Source organism: Vidua chalybeata, chromosome 5, assembly GCF_026979565.1.
Source record: "Vidua chalybeata isolate OUT-0048 chromosome 5, bVidCha1 merged haplotype, whole genome shotgun sequence".
NCBI lineage: Eukaryota > Metazoa > Chordata > Aves > Passeriformes > Viduidae > Vidua > Vidua chalybeata.
The window spans coordinates 34754015-34778302 of record NC_071534.1 but is presented as its reverse complement, the minus strand read 5'-3'; the positions used below and the strand labels follow the sequence as shown (position 1 = coordinate 34778302).

Sequence of the window (24288 nt, the reverse complement as noted above, 5' to 3'; positions counted from 1 at the left end):
TGTTTGTTTGGGGGTTTTTTGGGTTTTTGTTTTTTTTTGGGTTTTTGTTTGTTTGTTTGTTTGTTGGGTTTTTTTTTTGTTTTTGGTTTTTTTTTTGTTTTTTTTTGTTTTTTTTTTTAATTGTCACTGGTAAAGCAAGGATTTCTTAAGAAAAAACGTTTTTCTTGTTGGAGAAGGATTTATAAGCAGTTACCTCAGTTATTTCTGAATTACTGCTAATTTAAAGTTAGACCCCTCTTCCTTGATGGGTTTCTCTTCCTAGTGCTGATTTTTTCTTCTGGTATTTTTATAAAAGCCTTCTGTATTCCCATTTGGGTAGCATTACTTCACAATGCTTCTTCTCTGGTATTATCTCTTGCCTGCAAGACTTGTCTGAGGCCATATTACTAATTGGTTTCCTCCCTAGTTTTCTTTTACAAGAAAGGGCTTTTTTAACCTTTGGGCTTTTAACTCACTTTGGTAATTTCTTTTTCCTTGCATTTTTCCTTTTGAAGCAGTATTGAATTCCATTACACCTCCTGGGGTGTCTTTTAAGTTTGACTAGCTGTCCTGTATTCCAGTAGTTGTGTTCTTTGGGTTTTTTTGCATTTACAGCTAGTTTCATTCTTATACTCAACGTCAGTTGGTTTGGTTTGCTTGTTAGTTTGACCAAAGAAAAATATACCAAGCTCTTTCCTCTAGTTGCACCTTTCTAGGATAGACTATAATTCAAAATAGACTCTGATTCACCATCTTAATAGGTATTTGATTCTATTAGTTACTCAGCAATTAGCTATAGGCCTTTCCATAGTGATCCTCTCTTTTAAATTTATTGCCACAGTGTTTTTGATGGTGAGATTTTAGGTCACTGATGGTTCCATTTTGAAATTTTACTATTTTTTCTGTCCCTTTCTGTCTCTGCAGTAAATATGAGAACCTGTTTTTGCTGTTCAGTTACATTTATGAAGATGATTACCATTTGTTTTCCAGATTGGTCTTGTTGTCTCACCTTTTCTTTTCCCAGTGTACCAATTTTCAGTAACTTTGACCTCTTCCAGCTTATTTTTCAATCTCTTCTAATATCAGAGTAAAGTAATAAACACTGGCTGGACTTTGGGTGAGAGGAACAGTAGTCAGGAATGAGAAAGAACTGCAAAAGGCTGTTGTCAGTATTCAGTTTGGAAAAAGGTCTTTGACATATTGCTGCTGATGTGGAACATTCAAAGAATTATTTCAGCTTTTGCAAAGTGGGTGGTAACAAACACAACAGCCAAAAAGTTTGGAGCGTGAGACGAGGACAAAGTTTCCCAAGATGGCAGAGACTTAATTAATTGCAACAGACTTTAAATGTTTTTGCTGTCTGCAGCTATATTTTTATTTCATCTGTCACTTGCTAGCCTGCTCTCCAACTTGAATATTACATCTAGTAATGTAGGAAGTGGGGAAAGTATTTCATTGTAATGGGGAGCTTTTAAGTTGGGATTTTTTCCCCCCTATATAGTGAAGCCATTTATGGCCACTTTCCGTCTTTGTTAGTGACTCATCTCTGAAGCATAGTAGTCTAACTGGAGTAATTAATAGGCTAGAAGAGATGTGCTATATTGCTGCTATGCCTTCCTCAAGATTTCTAGCTGATTAAGGGGGTTTTTAAATTTGTTCTGGTTTGGGCTTGGGTTTGTTATTTTTGTGTGTGTGTACAGCCAAGCAGTAGCCCTGCTTTTTTTTGTCTTTTTTGGCTGTAACTGAAGCTGACATTTATGAGAGATGAGGAAGCTTCAGGATGCTGGGGTGAGATCCTGGGTGATTGGCTGATGTTTGGCAGTGATTTACTAAAGCAGCTTGCCTTATCTCCCTGACTGTGATCCTGGTACATTTACTGCTATAAACACAGATAGCCAGAGGTCCCATTACCTCCTCAGCAAAAGTTTGTTGTGTCATAGACTTAGTCATTCAAGTTCTAAGCCTAAGCGTTATTTAATTTTTAATATGAAACATTGATAAGTTCCAACTAAGCTGTGGAAGCAATCAGCCATTTTGTATGCATATTGCCATTTGTATAATTCAAATGCAATCTGCTTTGCTTTCTCAGACAAAATAGTGTATGTTTTATAGAATTTTTGGAAAAGGATGAGTATGCTCTGGGTTTCAGCCAGACCCTTTGTATTATGTGCAGGTGCTTTGGGACTTCAATAATTAGAGGATCTAATAAAAGAATCAGAGGATAAGCCAGGAAAATTACTGAGTTCTCTTTGCCCTTACAAAAAAACAATCTTTCCTGTTTCACCTAATACAAAATTGGAAACTTACAGGTGTATTTCAGCCCAAACTTACAGCAGACACATAAGAGAATTGATTAAATAATTATTAAGTAGTGTCTATTTCAAGCTCCCTGGATTTAATTGCTTTAGCTTGAAAAATAAACACTAAAATCCCAAACCAAATAGTAAGCTATAATTGAACAGGCAAGCAGGGTAAAAGTCTGAAGTTCCTCGGTTAATACTATGTCACTTACTGGTTTTAAATTGTTATAGTACTATAAACCTACACGGACTGTTTCTTTTTCCCTAGACTGGCTGAAGAAATGGGTATGCTTTTTGTTGTAGGCAACTTTTCAGAAGGCAAAACTGTGACTTTTTTTCTTTACCATATCCACCCCTAAGTCACAGAAGATTTGAGCAAACTCAAAGTGTTGCTTTTCTGTTCTGCAGAAAACCCATCACTGCAAATCACCAACCAGCACATTATATTTATATCAGCATACCTATGCCTACATATGCCTATGCAGGTGCTTGTCCAAGTGGTGTGAGCATGTGCTCATGGTACACACCCATGAGTCAGTGTCTCTTTGTGTGTCTATAGTGAGGGATCAGGCTCTCAGTGGAGGAAGAAGTGGTGTTCACAAGCTGCGCTGCCTCCTCACGCTGTCACCATCGGTGCTGGTGCTTTGCCTAAAGCTGGCTGACTTTGAGTATCACCCTGAAAACAGATAGGTGTTAAAAACTAAGAGGTTGTGTCCTTAAGTGGTTAGCAATGACATGGGATGATAAGTTTTTAGCTCTTGCAGGTTAAAGTATAAGGCTTGTCTTAGGAAGGTAATGGATAAATAGTGACACTATGAGCCAAGGAGAGAAAAAGGCAGTAAAAATGTTCTCCTAGTGATTATAGATATGTTCTCCAGGTGATTAAAGAGAGAGTAAAATTATTCATCAAAGAATTTTGCAAAGATGCATTAGATTGCAGAAGCTATTTTGGCTCTTCTGATCTGATGAACTAGATAATTAAAAATTTACTCTGACAATATCATTCAGATCTGCTAATTATTTACCAATTCCAGCTTGACAGCATAGTGCTGTATATTAGACCTAATTTACATTATCTCTTGCTGTATATTTCAGAAGTAGAAATGAGCAAGCAGCATATGCTGATATTTTCCTTTTGTTGCAATTACAAAGGAAGGAAATATTCTATTATCACTCTGCTATCACCAGTTTTAGGAAGTGTACGGTATTTAATATTTTTTATCTACATGTACAAACATTCCCTGATACTCTGAACGTCCCAGTGCTGAATATTTTCCTTATTCTGAAATCAGGGAAACAGAAGAGAAAGATCTATTCTTTTCTTAAAATTGAAGCTCTAAGTCTGCTAGTTTTGCAGACTGGCTATCAACCTTTTTAATCCTCTGGAATTAAGTTTTCAAAAGTTATATACCCATTTTTTCCTCAAAAGTATCCATACATTAACGGTGGTTTTTTTTCTGCACTGTAAGAATGTATTCTTTTTATTAACTGTGATAGATCTGCTCTTTACGCCCTTACTTGTAATTTATTGATTAGGCAAAATACTTCTGTCTGGCTTCTTCATCTGCTTCTTTGCTCGGTTTTTGCATGTAGTCACCACTGATGCTTCTATGCTTATGCTGGCTGTTTTCTCATCCTCTTCTGTCCTAAACACTATGGAAATTGCAAATATTCTGGGGCAAAGATTTTAGTTGCATGTTGCTCCAGTGTGCAGGGAACATATTCAACTAAAATATTTGAGTATAATTTCTAGAGGATACCATGATACATTTTATGGTAACCGTTAGTAAAAATCATCTGAAACCACTCCTACAAAGTTAGCTTTACAGCCTTTATTCAAATTCAGTCCAAAACATCACCTAAAGTTATTCCTTAATGATTCAGTCATGCTGGGCATTGTTCTTTTTCAGCAGAATTCTTCCTTAAAATGGCATGCCTAAAATAGATGGAATAACTCATGAAAAGATAAATTGAGGGTATTTTGTACTGAGATAGTAGGGCTGTGAAATTAGAGATTTGGATTGAAAAGCCCCTTTGTTTCACCATGTAGCCTAATTCAGCACTGTTGCTAAATAATTATATTTGGCTGTTCTCACTTGAATATTCTATTTCCCATAGTTAAAAATTTATGTTATGCCCAGAGCATCTTGTTAAATTGACTCTTCCCACTGGGCTGAGTTTTTATATAGGTTTTCTCAAATGCAGTGACATAAAACACTAAAATAAAAATTAGCAATAAATACTAGAAGGCAAGAATTGCAAGGAATATCTGTAAGAGTGCTATCAGAAAAGAAGTCAGAGCATAAAAGGGAAAAAAGCAAAGGAAAATAGTATTAGAGCCAGGAGTCAATAATATAATGATCACAATGGAATAAAAAAAGTAATAGATTTCATAATCTTACTAATAGTGGATTAGAAAAGAGGCTTTTATCAGATAGTAATGTTTATGTCCATTTTGATAAAGTATTTATTGATTGCAAAGCAGTGGTTGATTGTAAAGGTACAATTAGCTTGGTAACAATGACAGAGAGAAATGTTCCTTGATAACTTCATAATCTGATGTATCTGGACAAAAAGAATCCTAACATTTTGTAAGGAAAAGCAGGGAAACACTTTAAAATTATATTCAGTGAATTCTCGAAGGCAGAAAATTGGTATTAGTTACTTTGAGAAAATAAATGCAGAACCACACAGTGGGAATATGACCCACAGGGAATCAAGAAGTCATTGTTTAGTAATCCTGATGCTTTATGCAATAAATTCAAGTGTGTATTATTTACATAATCCTCACATGTGAAGAAGGCCTGCTGTATTTGACAAACAGCCATGATGCGATGAAAGAGAAAATGCCAAGCATATTTCTGCTTTTTGTAGTGCTACTCCCTTGTATTTGCTTTAGATTTTGGGAAAAAACTATTTTATGAAGCTTTCAATACCACCTCTCACTGATGGTTGATTTCTGCTATAAAATAATGGAGGCCTCCCAGACTTGGTGCATGAGAACTCATTTTCTAATCAAGGAGAGGAATCTTCTGACTCATTTGGTGGTGTTATATAACTGTGTGCACACTGTAGGTGGTCTACCTATTAAATGCTAAACCCTGAGCAGGTTGTAATAAACAATTTGCTAGACAAAAGAAACAGGAGAATTATGGTATTTCACAGTGATTGTTCTCACTGGAGATGTTTTTTATATTCATTGCTCTGTTAATATATCACTAAATTAATGGAAGTAATAATAGAATAATGAAAAAAACTCTCTATAGTAGCAGAAAAATGGTTAAAAAGTTCTCATCCATCAAATATCTGAATATCAAATTAAATTAGAGCAATTCACAGAAAACTGATTAGAAAAGAGTGAGAATGAAGTTAGGTAAAATAATTCAACCTAGATCAAAATAAGATAAATTTTCCAGAAGGCTGTTTCCAGATTCCATTTTTCTGCAGGCAATTTCTTAACTGCAGCTACTTCTTTAAAATCTTTTCTTTTAATCAATATTTTTTACAGCAGTTGAGATTAGGTTGTTCATTGTAGTGACAACACTGGTGGCGAACTCATTTGGCTTTAATGATTGGATTCTGCCTACCACAATACGTAAGGGTTTTGTACAAAGGTTAAAGATAAAAAAGGCTCCTGGGATGGCTGACAGGGTGGATTAGTGCTGCTGAGTCCTGCATGAAAAGGTCACCACTGCTGTACACAAAGGAGCGTTGTCACTGGAGGAGGTGAAGTCACAAGAAGCCTACAAAGGGAGCTTTGGGTTTGGGTAAATTAGTCATTGGCAGGAATAAGTAGGATTTGGTTGCGCTTTCCTGCTTATCTTTGCTTTTGCCTATCATCACTGCTTCTAATCTTCACTGTCAGGCAGCCATCATGTCAATGGGACTGTTAGCTGTCCTTCCTTCTCTCTCCTCCCAATATTATTTGTTTGTGTCTTTTCCAAGTAGAACGCATTGAGCCAGCACAGCACTGCTGGGTGAGCAAGGGAAAATAAAAGACCTTTTTCTACTGGCAGAGGTTTTTAAGCTATGGAAAGTTCCTCTTGGGTTATATTTATTTTTGAAGTTGTATACAGTATTCTGCTCTCATCTATGTCTCACTGAGAATTCATGCTCAATCCTAATAATGTCTGTGTCCCACTTTCAATAATGGAGTAACTGAAGATCTTATTACTTAGGACTTTACATGATTAGTTGTTGGGATGTAAGTTCTGGACAGATTCATAGGACTGTGTAGCATGTCATGGCCTTAGGAGACAATTTCTCAGTTGCACAAGGTAATTTTGGCTATGAAATATGGCTTGCTAGGAAAACGATTGCTCAGCTGTTCACCCTGAAATGTCACACCATTTCAAAGGCTTATCTTTCACAGTGCTGCATGTTGTGAACTTACTAGGCTGTACATTGAAGCCTACATACCCAGTAAGAATATTATATATAAATGGCAGTGCATGAGAAAGTGGCAGTTTGCAAAACAATGCCTGAATTATAAGAAATAAGAAGTGATTGCCAGCTTTTGATTTGCCTTTAATGATACCAAGTTGCAGTGAGATGAAGGCTGCTATCTGAATTTGGTGAACTGACGGCCCAGTCTCACTCAAGAGGACTAATTTTTTTCAGTACTGGATTTCTCCATCTGAGAGGTGGAGAATTTTTTTCTTACACTAGCTCCATGATATGCTCTCTCATCAGTCATTCAGAATGTTTAGGTTTTGAGACCCTGTGTACTGACCCTGTGTACTCCAGTTATACTGCAGTATGTTGCAATGTAGAGGTTAACATTCTTATTTTTAGGGGAGCAATTTCAAATCACAGTAGATGTTCCTTCCCAGTCCCAAATGTAAATTTCAGTGTGGAGAGTAACCTGTTAAAAGACGTGTCACAAACTTCCACTGATTTTAATGAGATTACAGAGAAAAGATGTGGTCTTGAAAATGCAGTTTAGTGTTTCTACTTGTCATTTGTCATTCAGCAAAAAGCACCTAGGACGCATTAAAAAGGCAGAGGAAACCAAATGGCTAGTTTGACGAGCTTTAAGCCAGTGATTTTAGTTTTGGAACATGAATATTCATCAGACCTTATTCCCTAAAATAATCATCAAACACAACCTTTCTTTGGCAAAGCTGTCAAGTTTGACATGCCATGCATTCAGAACCTGACTCAGAAATTATTAACTTTCAAATGGAAGGATCTTTTCAAGCAGCATTAAACAGGACATTTTAGCATTTCTCATTACATTTTCTTGAGTATTTGTGACGTTCAATGATTTCAGTGAAATAAAAAGCATCAGTGTATAAAAGTGTATGAAGACTCAGCACTCAGGAGTAAACCAGCTCCTCCCTCTTCAAACTTTAGGAGTGAAAAGAGGCTAAGAAATTAATTCAGAAAAATTAAAGTGGCAAATTAATCTGTCTCATATTTGGGAGCAATAGAAAGAAATAAAGAAGTAATAGGAGACCTTTCTGCTTTCCCTGCTCAGATGCATTATTTGCCATAATTTTAGGCAGATTTTCTGCCAACAGACTGAAGGGTGTGCAGAAGCTGGGGAAATCAGGCCATTTGGTGGTGTCCTTTAAATGCTTAAGGGCCACAGTTTAAATATCTGTGGCTGAGAATTTTGATCTCTGCCTAAATCCTAGGTGTAGTAAAGAAAAATGATGTTACATAATATCAAGAAACTTGTACTTTGAATCACTCAGAAGTGCTGAAAATCCTCTATGTTACAATTTTAATAACAAAGGCAATCTCCATTCTCTAAGGAAAGTCTTAGGAAAATGCCAGTCCTAGGGGAAGGATATTTAGGGATCATTTATACATTAGAACATAAAGTGCTTTTATTTATACTCTAATATTAAAAATGCATATTTGCATTGTCTTTATGAATTTCTAATTACTTTCAAAAGGCTCGGTAGGATCAGATTTTATTTGTGCTCTGCTTTATGAAATACATTTCATTGTTTTCAGTAGGTGTTTTTAAAAGTTTGTCAAATTGGTTTATATCTCTGTTTCATTTCTGCCCCAAGAGACTTCTGCTTTTGTGAATGTCTCAAGTAAGAGATTTTAAAAGAAATTGCTTTCAGCAATTTAACTATAAATAAAATAGTGAAAATTTCCTTCAGACAAACTCTTGTAAAAACAAGCAAACAAAAAACAAAAAAATTGTTAGAAAAATGTAAACTGAAGAATATGATAAGACAAAAGGGAAATAAACAGAGAATGAAGTAACAGTAGATGTCAGAATTGTTTTTGCTAACAAATAAATATCTTGACTTCTACTGACAGACTATTTTGATAGTGGAAAAGAATAAAGATATAATGAGATGGACTCACATGCTGCACAATCAACAGGAGAGCCCTTAATAACTTGTTTATTTTCCAAGGATGCACACTCCAGCATTCCCAAGTGTAAGCCGTCACATTTGACAGATTTGAGAATGACCAGAGGCCTGAACCAGCAGCTTGACATGTTCATCTCTGCCAAATGCTTTTAATAGCAGAGTAACAGCAAAAAAGTGGGAAGTGAGTGCCTTGTCAATCTTGGGAGGCTCCTAAGCTTTGCTGTGTTGCCTGACTCATACCCATATTTTAATAAGAGGAGAAAGGAGTAAATTTACAATTTTTCAGAGAAAAACTTGAATAAATGAATGAAAATCCAGTGGAGTCTTGTTTGTCACAAGAAGCAATCCTGTGCTGTTTTCTGTAATTATCTGTAACGACTAGATACTCTTTGCTTTATGTGGGGGCAGCAGCCAAGAGCAGGACAAGTCTGTTTGCAGCCACAGACAAATCTGTTTGCAGGCTACTGGAACTGGCTTCCAGCTTGAACTTTGATTTGGCACTCTTGTTTTTACTCATCACCGGCATTAATTACAGTGACACTTTGGCTTGATACCTAGATTTCTGTAGAATGACTCTGAGACCAAAAGCAAGTATGTGCTTAAGCCAGTGCCTATATCAGGTGCCTCAGGAGGGAAAGAGAAGTTATACCAAAGGAGGGGAAGGACACACGCAGAGCTTTGCTGCCAAACACAGAGTACCCTATGGTCACTTGTCTTTTGGACAGTGTGTATATATTGTCTCCAACATCCAGTTTTCATATTGTTGTTAAAAATGAATCTTTAACCCATTTAACTATCACACATAAAACAATCATCTGTATTTAAGTGTCTCGCAATCAGAATATTAGAATGGTATTACTTGAATAAGGCATGAATTTCACATGGATTTCTCTTAGATGCAGTGTTAGAGGTGTCAGTTGAAAATCAGAGATTTGAGTGAGGGATAAGAGAGCAACCATCTTTATTAAGGCAGTGAGTTAGCAAAAAGTGAAGGTCAGAGGTCCTCTGACTGTTCTCTCTGGTGTTCTCCTCTTTTGGAAAAAGCCATAAAAAATAGCAAGGCTAGTGAAGAATGGACTCTGTGATACTGCTGCCCCTTTGCCTTGCAGCAACTGAAGCAATATAGTCAAGAAAAGGGAGTTGTGTTTCTTGCAGGATTTTCTTCTGTTCTACTGCAAAAGAAAGTGGTAGTCATCATTCATTTTTCTAGCAATTTAATACTGAAATAAATGTTGCTTCTTTCATAGTTGGTCCTATCTGTTACATTTTAGCACAGCAGTCCTAATTGTTACACAGTATAAGATATGTACCCTGTTACCTAAACTTTAGTTCTTCATAACCCTTTTAGGATGTTTTGTGTTTTTGTATTTATGCCAGTAATTCTTTATCTTTCCTGGAAAATGAAATTTTGGGAAGATTACATATGGAAATGAGGACTTCTTATAAGGAAGAAAGCTAGATATTATAAGCATTGATTATTTGTAGAAGAGCTATCATATCAGTAGTAGTACATATTGTATGTGTGGGGGTTTTAAGAGGTAAGTTTACAGTAGAGTTTTTAGCCTGCCATAACCTATTCTCACTACTGCAATACCCCCTGCCCTTTAATTTCCACTGCTTCTGATAATTTTATGTGGTCTGTCAGAGAGCAAAAATTATGTGAATTTTAGGTTAAATGGGAGAGAGCAGGGCAATTTCAGGTGAAAAGTAAGTAAACAAAGTACTTGATTAATGTAAAGACAGCTTACTTTCTCTGCTGGAATTGCATGGGAGGGTTTTTGTTGCAGGCCCTGTGCTGCTGTCTGTAGTGCCCTTTGTCTGGCTGTATGTGCCTAGGGTAGAGATGATGCAGCAATTCAATTCTCCAAACTCCGCTCCCTGCTAATATCTAGAGCTCTGACCTTTATAGGTGACATTCACCCTTTATTTCATGTAGGATTTGAGCTTGGTGTCCCTCTCTGCTACCATCCATCATATTTCCACAGTCTCTTGCTGTCTGTTTTTTTGTTGCCTTTCTTGCATCCTAATTCTTTCTGCAACAATGCAGATAAGAATTTTAATTCTCAGTTCTCCTAGCAGGTGGTAGAGAGGATTCTAGTCCTTTCTGTTCCCTTTCCAGCAGGACTACAGGCTTCATGGCTGTCCATTATGGTTTGGGTTTGTTTGTTTGTTTGTTTGTTTGTTTGTTTGTTTTTCATGTAGAGAAATTGAAAGAACAGTGAGCATTCTTTCTTATTCTTTTCTCAATGATTTTAAATCCACTTCCTGACTTTCACAGCTCACCTGGGGTTGGGGTCTTTTGGGTGGTAATAATAAATAATAAATACTGAACTTATTCTTTATATTACTAAAGTTAATTAAAAATTCACACAGCTGCAAGGATAACTTGCACTTAAAATATATCTTGCTTACAAGCCAATGGAATCATCATCATTTTGGAGGACATTTAGACTGGCTCTGAGATGAGGTGTCCAATGCAGCAAAGTGAGCTGCCCGGAGAGATCCTGCCCCTGGTGCCCAGCAGGATGCAGTGGGACTGACAGAGCACATATGCCTTGACAGACAGTAAAGATCTATCGAGTGCCAAAATCTCCTCCCCTGCGATCTCTGTCTGTTGCTACCTGCTATTCCTCAAGCACATGTGTGTGGCCATGGAGGGCTGGGGAGGACGAACCAGAGGACTTTTGTCTCTGTTATTCAAAACTTCTTTGGTCCTCTCACAAAATTCTTTTTCTGCCCCTTGGCATTGACCTCAGTGCACTTCGCAGTCTTCCAGATTGCATTAAAAACAGCCAGAACTGAATTCCTTAAATTTTTTGATAGATTTTGATATGTTAGGGGAGTAAATCCACTTGGACAGTTATTTACGTGTCTACAGGGAGATCAGGCATTATTTTTCTGCTGCTGAACATGTTTACAGGCAGAAATGTGTCCCCTTTTTAAAACCTGCCATTTATACCACACCATACATTGATAAGCTGTATCAAAAGCATCTTGAATCCATGAGCACCATTATTCTCTTTCAGTCAATCTGGCAATAATAGTAATTTCAGTACTTTCATCCCCGGGAAAGGGAAAACGCATGGTGAGATACGTTAGTGCAGCCACCTTTTCACCTGATAGGGGTTCTTGTAATGTGCTGTTTCTCTGAAAATCAAACTAAAAATAGCCAAGGGAATTATTCTGTTATCCAGAAGAAGGATTGCAACATTCTGAAGGGTTTGGGTTCTTCATTTTTTGAAGAAAATTGTTTACAAAACAGAAGGTAGCAATGCCTCCAAGAAATATATGTCACTGTACTAGGAAGAATACCAAAATGTGTAGTATGCATAAAAATTGGTTATTGTTTTTTGGTTGTGTATCTTTAGAGATTTGATCGAAATACATAATTTCTTTTTAAAGGAATTTTTCATATTTTGGCTCTGGTTTTACATTCAGTTTTGTGTGGGTTTTTTTTTGGTTTTCTTTTTTTTTTTAGTTTGTCACAAGAGAAATTGAAATGTTTCATTTAGGAAAAAAAATTATATTTTAAAATGTTGGGTTCCATTTTATGTTATCCTTTATTATTTTAATTTATATAGATTTTTTTCATATGACTAGTAGATTTTATAATGTTTCATTGAAGATGATTAAATTTACTAAAAGGTAGTTTTATTCAATGTTAAATAATTTCCACAATGATTTGAAATATCAAATGAAGTAAATTGAACCATCTGAAAGCTAAGATACAAAAAGAATATCTGTAGTGTCCTATTGCACCTGTTTTCTCAATGCAAGAAAATTCTTTCTCATTACAGTACAACTAAGTATAGATTGACTGAAATTTAAAAATTAATTCCTAAGCTATTCAGGTTTTTGAGAAAATATTTTTTTTAATTTTGCAAGGTGTTTCATTTTCTATTAAAAAATAGTGTATTGTCAACTATATTTTATTTGAAAATTTCTATCTATCTTTTATATCCCCACAGCTCCATGATAGTTTACTCTTTAATAGTTGAGAAACCTAAGCAGTTTATCCGGCCTATAACTTACTCCTAAATCCCTGCCTTCTCCAGACTCTTAAAAATTGGATAAGGGTTAGGTTGAAACGTCAAGTAACAGTTCCATAAGTGAGCTCCTACCCTCATTGGCAAGATGATAAACACATGGCAGAGGGGCTTTTTAAGATCTTATGAGACCAAAAAGGATTGGGTACCACTGGCATATAGAATAAGAAAGGTGTTTGAAAATGTCTGATGATATAATCAGTGACAGCTGTGAGCTCTGAGCACAATTAAATTACTATCACCGTCAATGACTGCTGTTAACAGCCATGTGAAAAAGCAGTCATGTAACATAAGATGCAAATTAATAATGTTTAGATTTGCTGCAAAAGCCTGGCACAAGTCAGGATTAAAGATAACATTAAACCCTTCAAACAGAATTTATCTTAAACTAAGCAGTGTCAGTAATATAAATTCCAAGATAGCCCTTTAAAGCAGAGCAAGAAAATCTTGAAATTTGAGATCTTGAAAAAATACCAGATATCAAATAAATGATTGAATGACTAAACCTCTGTAAATAAGTTAGGTTCTGAAATCTGAAATCTGTTTTGAAAGCACCCTGGCCTTTGTGGGCAAAAAGGCTGGAGGGTCTTGAAAATCTTCAAATCTCAAACCTGAATAAAAATGTTCCATGAACCTATTTATTAAAAATAGATTGAAGATACACCTGAACTGCATTAAGCTTTTGGTTTTGCTAATTTATAAGCAGTCTGATTTTATGTATAGAACCATGAATGTCTGATACATTTAATTACTATTGCATGTTTCCTCTCAGAAATACATCTGCTTTGTCTTCATGTGGCTGTATTCGCTTGAGAGTTAAAAAATACAGTTTTTTGACCTTTATGTTTTTTGCAAAGTTTTGTCAAAATCAGACAGTAGCTTTTTCCAGGCAGCAGTGATGATGGTCAGATGCACAGGGAGCATGACCACTGAAGACTTTATTCCTTACTGTTGTTGAAAATCAGGTCGTGCAGATGCAGGAGAAAGTCCCTTCCCATTTTCTGCTAAAGCTGTAACCTGGGTTATTACTCGGGAAAATCTGGGAAAGAAGCAAGAGAGATGGGATACAATCCTGGCAAACAAAACCAAGAAAAGAACAACCCTTGTGTTCTGCTTAACTTGCCCTTTGCCAGATAGGTTGTTGTCATGATGCTGACTGCAAGCAAGTAATCCTATTAGGCTTCAGGAAATAGGCTTACCCAGTTATCTGAAAATATTTGGGTGGATCAAGCTCTCAAAGACCTTTCCAAGGGCGAAAGTTTTTATTAAGAAGTTTTTTAGACCTTGAACTACCACCTTTTCCCATAGTCACAACTTATTGCTAAACTGAACAAATGAGCACCTCCTCTTGAGACCTGCAGGGAGAAAATACTTTGCACGAGAGTATGTGTGAGGAAGCCCATTGCCCCCCTAGACTGAACTCACTTCACACTTTCAGAGGCACTGTTTTTCCAGCAGTTCTCATGTGTTCAGGGATGCATCCTGCAGCCAGAATGCTCTAACATGGATGGCAGTGCAAGGCTGCCAACTCTGGGACCATGTTATGGTAAGAAGGTTGAGAGTGCTGCAATGAGATGACAGGGATAGGAGGGGTCCAACTCTATGTTGTTGCTGTCAGCCTACACTTGTAAAGGGTGATTTTAAAAAAACACAGTGAAATTACAAATTAAATATAAAATGTCGGTTTAGTCTCTGTCTGCCACATCTTCCCATTCTAAGCAAAAGGCAGTATGGGGTAACAAATATGCATCACAAACCAAAACCGCTCCAAATTTTGCTGTACTGCAGCAGCAAAGGTGTATAAAACTGCTGGATTTAAGACTTGTGACATCATGGAAATTTATAGGATGAGTATCATGACCAGAGTGAAGACGTATTTACTTATCATTCTGCTAACATAGTTATGTACACTGTTTTATTCAGATTGAGTTTAATCAGATGCAGAAAGGAAGAATAAATCTCTGCTTCTGCTCATAAGCAAAAACAAGACAGGTAGTTCTAACAGCAGAGATGTTTAAGCATGAGAGACTGTATTATAGCAGAGGAGGTTACCAGTAAATCAGGACTTTGATGCTGGGCAAATAATTACTGGGAATAGTTCTCCTCTGAACAATTATCAGGAGGATCTGTTTGGTTTCTTTATATGCTGTAGAGACAAGGTTGAGTAAAGAGGTTTGATATTTCAATACCTCCCTCCCATCTGAAGCAATTGACTGACAGTTTGCAATTGACTGACAGTGAATGACAAATTCTGTTTATTTCATGGTGTTTAAGGGGCTGGTTTTGGTATGATTTTTCTTTAATTATAAATGCAGATACTATGAGATACTTTGTGTTTGGGCATCTCTTTTATCTTTTCAATTTTGGGGATGGGAATTGGCCATATACAAAGTGAAGAATGAGACTTACTTCATAAAGTGATGAGGTAACAAGAAGTAATAGGTCTTTATATTGCTTTTCAGCTTCTGAAGAACTGCAGGGGCAGTTTGTTTTTTGTTTATTTATGCTCATTCAACTAATGTTAATTAACTTGTCTGAATCTGCATTTGAAAAATGTAAACATCTTTTGCATCCAATGTGTTGAAAACTTAACAAACAGCAGAGGAAGATAATTCCATCAAAAGATTTTCTCCCTTTGTTTGTTATGATATGGTCAACAGCTCTTGATGCAATTACCTCCTTACATCTTTCTTCAGCCCATATATTTTCCAAATATTGTTCAAAATATAATTAAAAATTGATGCTGTTTATGTGCCTCTTTTTGTATCTTAGCTTTCAGATGGTTCAATTTACTTCATTTGATATTTCATATCATTGTGGAAATTATTTAACATTGAATAAAACTACCTTCTAGTAAATTTAAGCATCTTCAATGAAACATTATAAAATCTACTAGTCAAAAATATCAAACAGCCCTGTACATTCCAGAAATAAAGTATCTTCCTAAATGGATATTTATTGTTTTATTCACTTGCCTAAATTTCATCTTACAAAATTCCTTCTTCTGATTGTTTATACATTCTGTTAGGTATTTATAACTAGGTAATGACTTTCTGCTGTCCCTATCATGTCAGATTAAGTGTTGTATTCAGAAATAAGTGGAAACCAGAAGGGGCTCTGGCAAAGATTTATTCAGATCCTGTGGTGTGGATATGCAGATTTTGCAAGGTATGTATAATTATCTTAAGGAATGTAAATCTTCCACTAGTTCTCTTTTTTTTTTTTTTACCCACTGGGTCTAAAACCAAGTTATTTCTTAACACACTTATGAAATCCTTGGAAGAATATGGAAATTAACTGACCTTGCAAAAATGCATTTTTCTTTAATTGTTCTCTTGAGCTAGCTGTATTTCCTGTAGCAGGATATAATTTTCTAATTGGATCTTACAAAATAAATTTCTAACCTGAAAAAAAAAATCCTTGCAAAGTGATACTGCATTAAAGCAGATGCATAAATGCATTCCTATTCTTTTTAACTGTAAACATTTTTTCTTCAAACATGCTGAGTGCATCCATTTTGAAATGTACATGGGATGATTTTCTACCTTAAAGACCTCAAAGTAATTTAGATTAAGGCTTCAGCAGTCGCCTTGTTTCGGTGTGACAGGTGATGTATTACACTAGCTGAAGAAAAAGCACTGAAGTATGAGTCCATCTGGCTATGTTTTCATTTAGCTGTGAGCATAGAATAGCTATAGGGAAATTTATGGCTCTTGCAAGTTTCTAGTTTGATTCAGGGCCTGGGCTTTGGCTCTTGCAGTCTGTGGAATTAAGGAAAGTGTTGATTTTAAAAACTCTGTTCTCTCTTGAATCTGTCTGTGAAGGGTCAGCATAGCTGTTTCATGAATAATGAGCAGCTGAGATCACAGTAGAAGATTTAAAAAGGATTAATTCATGTTGAATTGAACTTTGAAGGAGAAATATTGCCAGCTGATATATTGGCATGTTAGTGAGGAGTTGCTTTAAGTAAAACTGTCCAATTATTTTCTTATCTCTTTCTCTTAATGAGCCAAGATGACATTTCTGTTCTCAAAAGTCAATTATGGAAGTAGCTATAAAACCTTTATATTCAGCTGAATCCTGCCTTACTCTCCTGAAACATGACCTGAAATATAGCTGCCAGAGAAGAGTTCATGGCAGCAGCCCAGAATGCTTTTAATATTTGCTTCACTGGTGTGCTGTAGAGAAGTAATGACCACCTGCATGGAGTGTGTTGTGCAGGCAGTTTTTTGCATTTTGTTCCCTGTTGTATGGATTTTATGTGTGTAGAAGTAGTTTAAACACTATCTTCCACTTGCAGGGCTTAACTTGTGTGGGTACCGTAAAGGTGTACGGAGTTCAAACTTTCTACTGTGGGCACATAGTTGAAGTCCTTTACTTTGCTGTTACCTCTCCAGTCTTTTCTGCTTACCCTTTGGATGTAACTGCCTTTGTCTGTTGATTACCTAGGGGATTAAATGCCGACCTTTTATTTCCTAACTCACATATAATGTAGATGCCTTGCACATCACTGACACCAAATGTCTTACACCCCAGGTAGCTGTTCACCTCACAGACACTTAAATCTAGGGATTTTTTATTTTTAGAACACTGTAATTTAAATAGGTATCCAGTGTAACTGAGGATGTCCAAGTCCTATCCACTGCTGTAGACTACTGTACTAGCATCTTATATGGCAAACATGGAAGTGTGCTATACTAATAAAAGAAATTCCTGGTGTTTCTCATACATCTGCTGTTTCTATGAAAAATTGTGTAGTGACATCCAGAGGCTCTACAAAAGGGACAGGGAGACCTGCATCCTCTATGGATTCATTGACATAAAACAATAAGCTGTGTGCAGGCAAAGAAAGGGGTAACACCTTACTGCTCACCGTTGATCTGCTCTTAGTATGGATTTGTAGATCCTCAAACATTCAGAAGTCGAGTTTTGGTTTAGCTCTGAATGTTACTGTTGTGTCATGATCTCAGTTGTCTTATTTGTCCTCTAAGACCATTCCCCCCAGAAGGAGAAATACACTTGGGCACCACCCTGCAGGTACCTGCCATGGCAATGAGGGATTTAGAAGTGTTTAAAAGGGCTTCACAGTTTGAAAGTTCAAAGTTACTATAAAAAGCAAGTAAAGGTTGTTTTGCTAAATGTGTTCAGATTCCTTGAATCACAAACCCATACAAAAGTCCCTGGAGGTATGTGAGTTCCATTGGCATTAGCAAGAATGTGACTAAGGGTTTCTCATTCCTAATCAATTATGTGTGTCTACTGCTGTGGTCTAAAGCTTTTCAGGTTCAATACAAAACATGTGACGAATACAGTGCTACTTTTCATTCTGCTACAAACTTCCCCAGAGAGAACAGTTACTCTGATTAAATGAATAATTTAAGAGGAAAGATTTTGGTTCTGTTTTCTAGAGCTCTATGTTTGAAAGCTGTAACTCCTGCTTCTGCTTGCAAAAATGGGTAATGAACCAAAAAAACAATGCAAGCAACTTGTCAAATTGTGCAAGGACTGGATACATTGAAGGAACCATATTTTCTGGCGTTCATAATAGAACATTGATTGGAGTCTTGCTGTGTCTGATGATCTTCTTGTGAAAAGCTTCTTTATTTGCATACTTAGGGACTTTAGCTGGAGGTGGTCTTAGAAATTAATGAAGTATGCCAATGTTGAAACAAATTCCAGGCACTGATCCAGCTTAACAATATAATGAACTTCAATAAGCTGGGAAGTTTAAGGGCATATAGGAAAATGCTGAAAGTAGAAACAGGAAGGGTAGATGAAGCAACGATCATGTCTAAGTGCTCTGTCATGTCTTGTCTGCAGCTAGACTGCTTTGATTTTCTGAAACAAGTACTTTGAAAGGAGATTATTTTAGGTGTCCATAGAACTAATACAGATTGTTGATACCACTTCCTCTCATCACATAACTTCATAATTCATTGCTCTCCTAATCCAGTGCATTTTTACTTTCAGGCATCATGCAAAAATCTAGAAAAATGTCTTGCATATTATCTGCGGGTCCTCATTATGTAGGCTACAGTCAAATTGTATCTTTGCCCTAAAGCTCTATTGCTTGCCTGCCTGATGTATGAAATAATGTCTTATTTTGTATAAAATATTCCGCATTTGGTTCATATACTTAATTGTGTGAACTCAAAAAAAACCCAAAAAAAACCAGATACTTGTGGAAAGTAAATGAAGTTTCATGAGCACAGCTGAGTGTAATTTATCTTTCCATTTTAGGATACTTGTTGGAATGTGTTTGTAATCTTTGTTCATCTCTACATGCTGATTTTAAGCACCGTGTTTTGCCTTCTGACACCTTGCTATTTCCAGAACATTATGTGGTAGGGAGGTCAGTGAGGGGATTATATGAGGAGATCTTATCAGTACTAGCACACACTAATGAAAGTGAGACAAAGAGTGATAGTGGAGACTAACCGTGTAGATAGCAAATTGTGGATTTCGCAGCTTTATGGAGTATTCGATATGGTCAAGGAGGTGAAATGTTGCATGAAGCATTTGGAGCAATTTGTGAAGAGCTGGGATGTGTACAATATTCACAGCCACCTTTGCCAGTTAGTGACAATGTCTTGCATCAAAACAGGCAAGAATTGCTCAGATTTGAAAGATGCAGGTTAGAATTAGGGGATGAGCTTTAGCTAGTACAAAATTATCTCATTGGCATAACTAATACATCAAAGGGATACATAGATCTAAGCAGAAAGCATACTGTCAAAGTTACTGCAAAGAGTCTGGGCAAAGTCAGAGGTCATGGGGTATGTTTTTGGATGAAAGCTGTAATACAGTGGCCATAATTTTAATCATTTGTGCATGTATTTGTCTCCGTTTTACAGATGTAAAGCTGAGGTACAGCAATAGTAAAGCCAAAAAAGAGGTGCTGGGTTTTGACATGCAATTTGAGTTGATAGTAACCTAAATTTTAAGGCATCCCCGCAGCAAAATCTAGGTTCAAAGCATGTATTTCCATGCATTACATCTTTGCAAGTCGACTGTGAACCACTAAAGTAAATTAGAAGCTCTTTATTGGTGTCCAATTTATTTTAAAATGTTTGTTAAAGCAGTCACCTTGCAGATTGCAGGGAGTCTGGTACACCAGGGTCTTCAATCATGCTTCATATGGTCCCTTTTGTTAGAGAACTGTCAACTTCTTTGAATGAAGATAGAAGGCATCTATCCTTAATGCTAAATTCAGATTCATCCCTAAAGCAGACCTCTTACAAGCACTAAATTAATTAAGCATTTCTAGAGAAAAAAAATGTGATTGTATTATCAAACACAGTGGTGTTATATGCATTCACAATGAGAGCAGTGATTACTGGGCTGTTTGCTTGTTCTCTGTTTGCTGATTTGATCCCAGACAAAGCAGAATGAGCTGAACTGCTGAAAATAAAAATCTGTCAGGTTCATGCAAGCAATGATTTTGAAGACACTTATGAATTATCCAGATTTAAGAAGATTTCTCTTAGAAATAGCAAAATTCATACCCCTAATGAGAAGATTATGTCTTGCTGAATATCAAGGTTCTTTTCCAGATCCTCTTGGGATCTAGGGGTTTGTCAACGAAAAAGTTTCCAGAACTTGTCAAAACAATGCACATTTTTCTTAGCTTCAGTCTCCCAGATAGATGAACACCATTTGCTGACATTTTCTTCTAAAGAAATCAGCCTGAGTCTGACACTAAGAAAAACAAAGCAAATTTTGTCAACATTATAAGTAGTTAAAATGTGGTTTTTAACAGTAAAGTGGTGTAATGCATTAATGAGCAGCAGTGCTAACCTGACCTGTTATAGACTCTGTAGAATGTGTGAAAAAGAGAAAAGTAAATGAAAAATAAAATAAAAAATGAAAGATGAATCTCAGCCAGTATACTAAAATATAAATGAATATTGTTTTGATGAAGGGTAGGAGGAACAAGAACTAAAATTAGAGTTTGCTGCCGACTCCCACAAATAGATTTTCAATCTCAAAGTGATGCACAATAATTTTATAAGATATTTTTGTCATGACTTTACTAGTTTAAAGGATACATTAATATGAATCATCAAGAATTTTTTTACAAATTATAAACAAGGCATTTTCATTATCAAAAATATACTTTCTGATAGCAGCTCTACTATCTAGATTTGGGGAAAGAGGTCTGTAAAAGTAGAAACAGTAAATACTGAAATACAAAAACTTCGCTGCACAAGCAAGTTAAAACAACTCTGGATAATATGCTAAAATACATAAAAACAACAGTCTTCATTGCCAAAGGGGTAGCTGATATTGTCTGTTCTGTTGGAGGTTTTGGGTTTTACCATGTCTTTTCAAAAGGCTGATATGACACATTGTGTCAAGTAGCCAACAGTTTCTGGAACAGTCCTTAGAATATGCCAGAAAGAAAGTGGGTTCCAGTATTCCTGGTTTTTGTAGGCATACTGAATATTGTCAGAAATTTTGGTGTATGAAAGCCCCCAAATTTATAAAGCATCTCAAACACATATCATAAGAGGCGAAAAAAAATCCAGGCAAATAGAGTGATGATTCTGAAAGGTCAGTAGTAGAGGTGTCAGAATGATCTTCTATACCACTTACAAGATGGCCATGAGTGTTCCCTAAACCCACTAATAATCCACTGGTGAGTAAGGTGTGATGAGTGTGAAACACCACAGAGAAGCCATAAAAGAAAACATGATCACAGTAATATTTGCCTGAAAACTTTGGCTGTAGAGAACATAGTTATATTTTGTGAATCAGCTGAACTGTTCCAGAATTTATAAAACATAAATTCTCTTACAGAGAAAGATGAGGACAAAATGAAGTATGAAAAATAAAAATAGAGTATAATAACAAAGTGACATGGGGAAGGAAAGAGGATGAAATGTTATCCCCAGGGTCTTAGGTAGACTCAGAAAACTGATGGTCAAATATTATTTGACATGAATGTCATATGTTAAAAGCTCATGTTCCTTCTGGAAGTATCTAATATATATCCTTTTGGATTTAGTGTATGATTTTTTTTTTTTCTCTTTTTTAAAGAGCAGCTTTTAATGAGGTAATACTATATTTTCTGCAACGTAATCATATTTATATTATTTATTTATATCCATCCCTAAGGTTCTCAGTCTTAACATTGTTCTAAAGGTATATTCTCATGTAGTGCACAGAGTTTTATTATAATGGCTTTTTATCATCAGTGAAATTATGCATCACATTAGAAATGAAAAACACAGAAGGCCTAAATCACTAGTGCTTCAGAGATGGTTCTTAGATGGATGTGGTCAGACTATTATGTATGACATTATAATTTCATTATTAAATCATTCATGTGTTTATTACCTGGAAATGTAGCAGAAGACATCAGTGGTGGAAAGTGCAGCACTGTAATAAACTCTTGCCCTCTGAAATATATTTATCTTGTCACTGGGCTGGCTTACTAATGTGATTTTCTACCTTTTGCAAAAGAAAGGTAATGCTTGCTGCAGCTGCTATGCTACAATACTAGTGCAGTGAACTTTCTGGTGCATCAGCACACATTTTGTTCCGTGCAGTTTCCTGTCACTGCTGCTGTCTCCCAAAACTCCAAATATAAAATAAGGACTCACAGATATTTTTCTTGTTTCCTCTGAATGACTAGTGCCAATAGTACTGAGCTTTAATTTAACTAGAGGATTGAATTGCATTTTTTTTTCTAAAAATCGTCTTATCAGGCTACAGCAAAACAAGGACAAAATGCACTCGCTTGTGTTGGGGACTTTGTCAACAGATGTAAACACCTAGGTTTGTCTTGCTAGAAGTTATATATCTAGAAGAGGCTTTATCAACCCTCTCCCCTCTAAGAGAGGAAAAGACAAAAAAGAGGCACCTTCAGTGGACAGTTTATCTCACAAGCCTGAGACATTTTAAGCCAGGATGAACTACCACCTGGAGGAGGCTACTTTTTTAGTACTGGTTAGAGAGGACACCTAGATAACTTAAATGAGATACCTAACTTTTATATACCTAAAATTATAAGAGATTAATCCCATTGAAAGTGATATGGTGAATTTTTTTCAAACTTTTGGCCTGTGAATAATCCAAAACAAGATTAACAGATGGAGATGTAGCAAAATACTAGAAGTATAATGCTGTATATAGCAATAAAATAAAAGTCAAAATGTAATGCCATAGAGAAGCAAATCTGTAGAGAAAAGTCTGAGAAATATATCTCAACCTCCTTGCCATGCAAAAGGCTTTTGTGAGAGTTGGTAATGACGTTTCTATAAGAGCAGCCTCTCTCTCATTTGCATCCTTTGCCTCAATCTCCCAAAGCAAAACAGACTGTGTTTCTTCAGAGATGTAAAATGTATTCTCTGTCAGCTCCAGTGTGACCGTATTCTCTGGGATCCCTATTTTGATGGCATTGCACCAGCTAGACAGATACTGAATACAAGAAAATAAAACTTTAGAAAATACTGGCTTCTTGCTGACACTGGATTAGTCTGCTGAAAAGATACTCCTTTTATTTTTATGTAGTCTGGCAATTTGTCAGGTCTTCTCTAAGATACTAATATTTTTTTTTAACTAGTGATATCAGGTAAGCTTAATGGATTTCCCTGCCAGTGTACTGAATATGATTGCAATTGCAATGAAGCATGAAACAAACTATTTTAATGACTTATACTTATGCCTGATGGTAATTTTTTAAGGATACCTGCATCTTTCATTAATTGAACAAGCAGCTACTTGACTGCAAGTGAATAATTAATTTAAAAGTCTGAAGAACAATATTCATTGTACTTTAGGAAACATTACTGAAAAGTTTCTGGTAAATCACTTGAAAAATAAGTAATCACATCTATTGATTTTGAGATGCCTTCTGCCTATTGAGACACAGTATGTAGATGTGCTCCTTTCTCTGCAGCTGGGATGACAGCAGCTCGGTTAGCAGTGGCCTCAGTGACACTCTTGACAACCTCAGCACAGATGACTTGAATACCACCTCATCTGTCAGCTCTTATTCCAACATAACAGCCACTTCAAGGAAGAACACTCATGCCCAGGTGAGTAGCTTTGCTGCCATTTGTTGCAACACGCCCATGCAGGATAGAAGAAGTTTGGTATCAATGCCTCTAAACGAATGAGGTATTCATATCTTACAAAATCCTCTATTACACCTGAATGCAAGCCATAGACTCCATTGACCCAGCCTCAGGCTGTGAGCTGACATTCCAAATTCCCTGCTCTCCAGCATGAAGGTGCTGGCTGGTGAGACCCAGCTCTGCCCACTCTGGGGGAGCCCCCACTGGTCCCAGCCCCTGCTGCACCCTAACACAAAACAAACACAATATGATTGGATCTGTGATCGTGGATTTCTACTCAATTCAGCTCATTTGGAGTATCTCTTTCAACAAATAACACAATAAAAAATAATGTATTTTTTGCTTTTTATGGTCTGAAACACATTAGGGAAGAAATATACAGGCTGTACTGTCCTTTCAAATGGCAGAGATTGTCTTCTCCCCACTTAGATCCAGGGATAAAAGTAAAACTCTTGTGGCAGGTATCCAAGCATTTCTTCCCAACTCCCCTTAAAATTGCAAGTGATAGAGAAATCAATACAGAATCCTTGCAGGACTTGGTTCC

The 24288-nt window shown here is 36.3% G+C and overlaps 1 protein-coding gene across 1 annotated transcript in view; it reads left to right on the top strand.

Annotated features, from left to right (window-relative positions):
• Positions 1-24288, top strand: part of NAV3 (neuron navigator 3) — a 250158-nt gene that overhangs the window by 161387 nt on the left and 64483 nt on the right. Inside the window, exon 13 of the mRNA XM_053943168.1 lies at positions 23567-23705. Within this exon, the coding sequence (XP_053799143.1) occupies positions 23567-23705 (139 nt within the window). The remainder of the gene's footprint in view (positions 1-23566; positions 23706-24288) is intronic.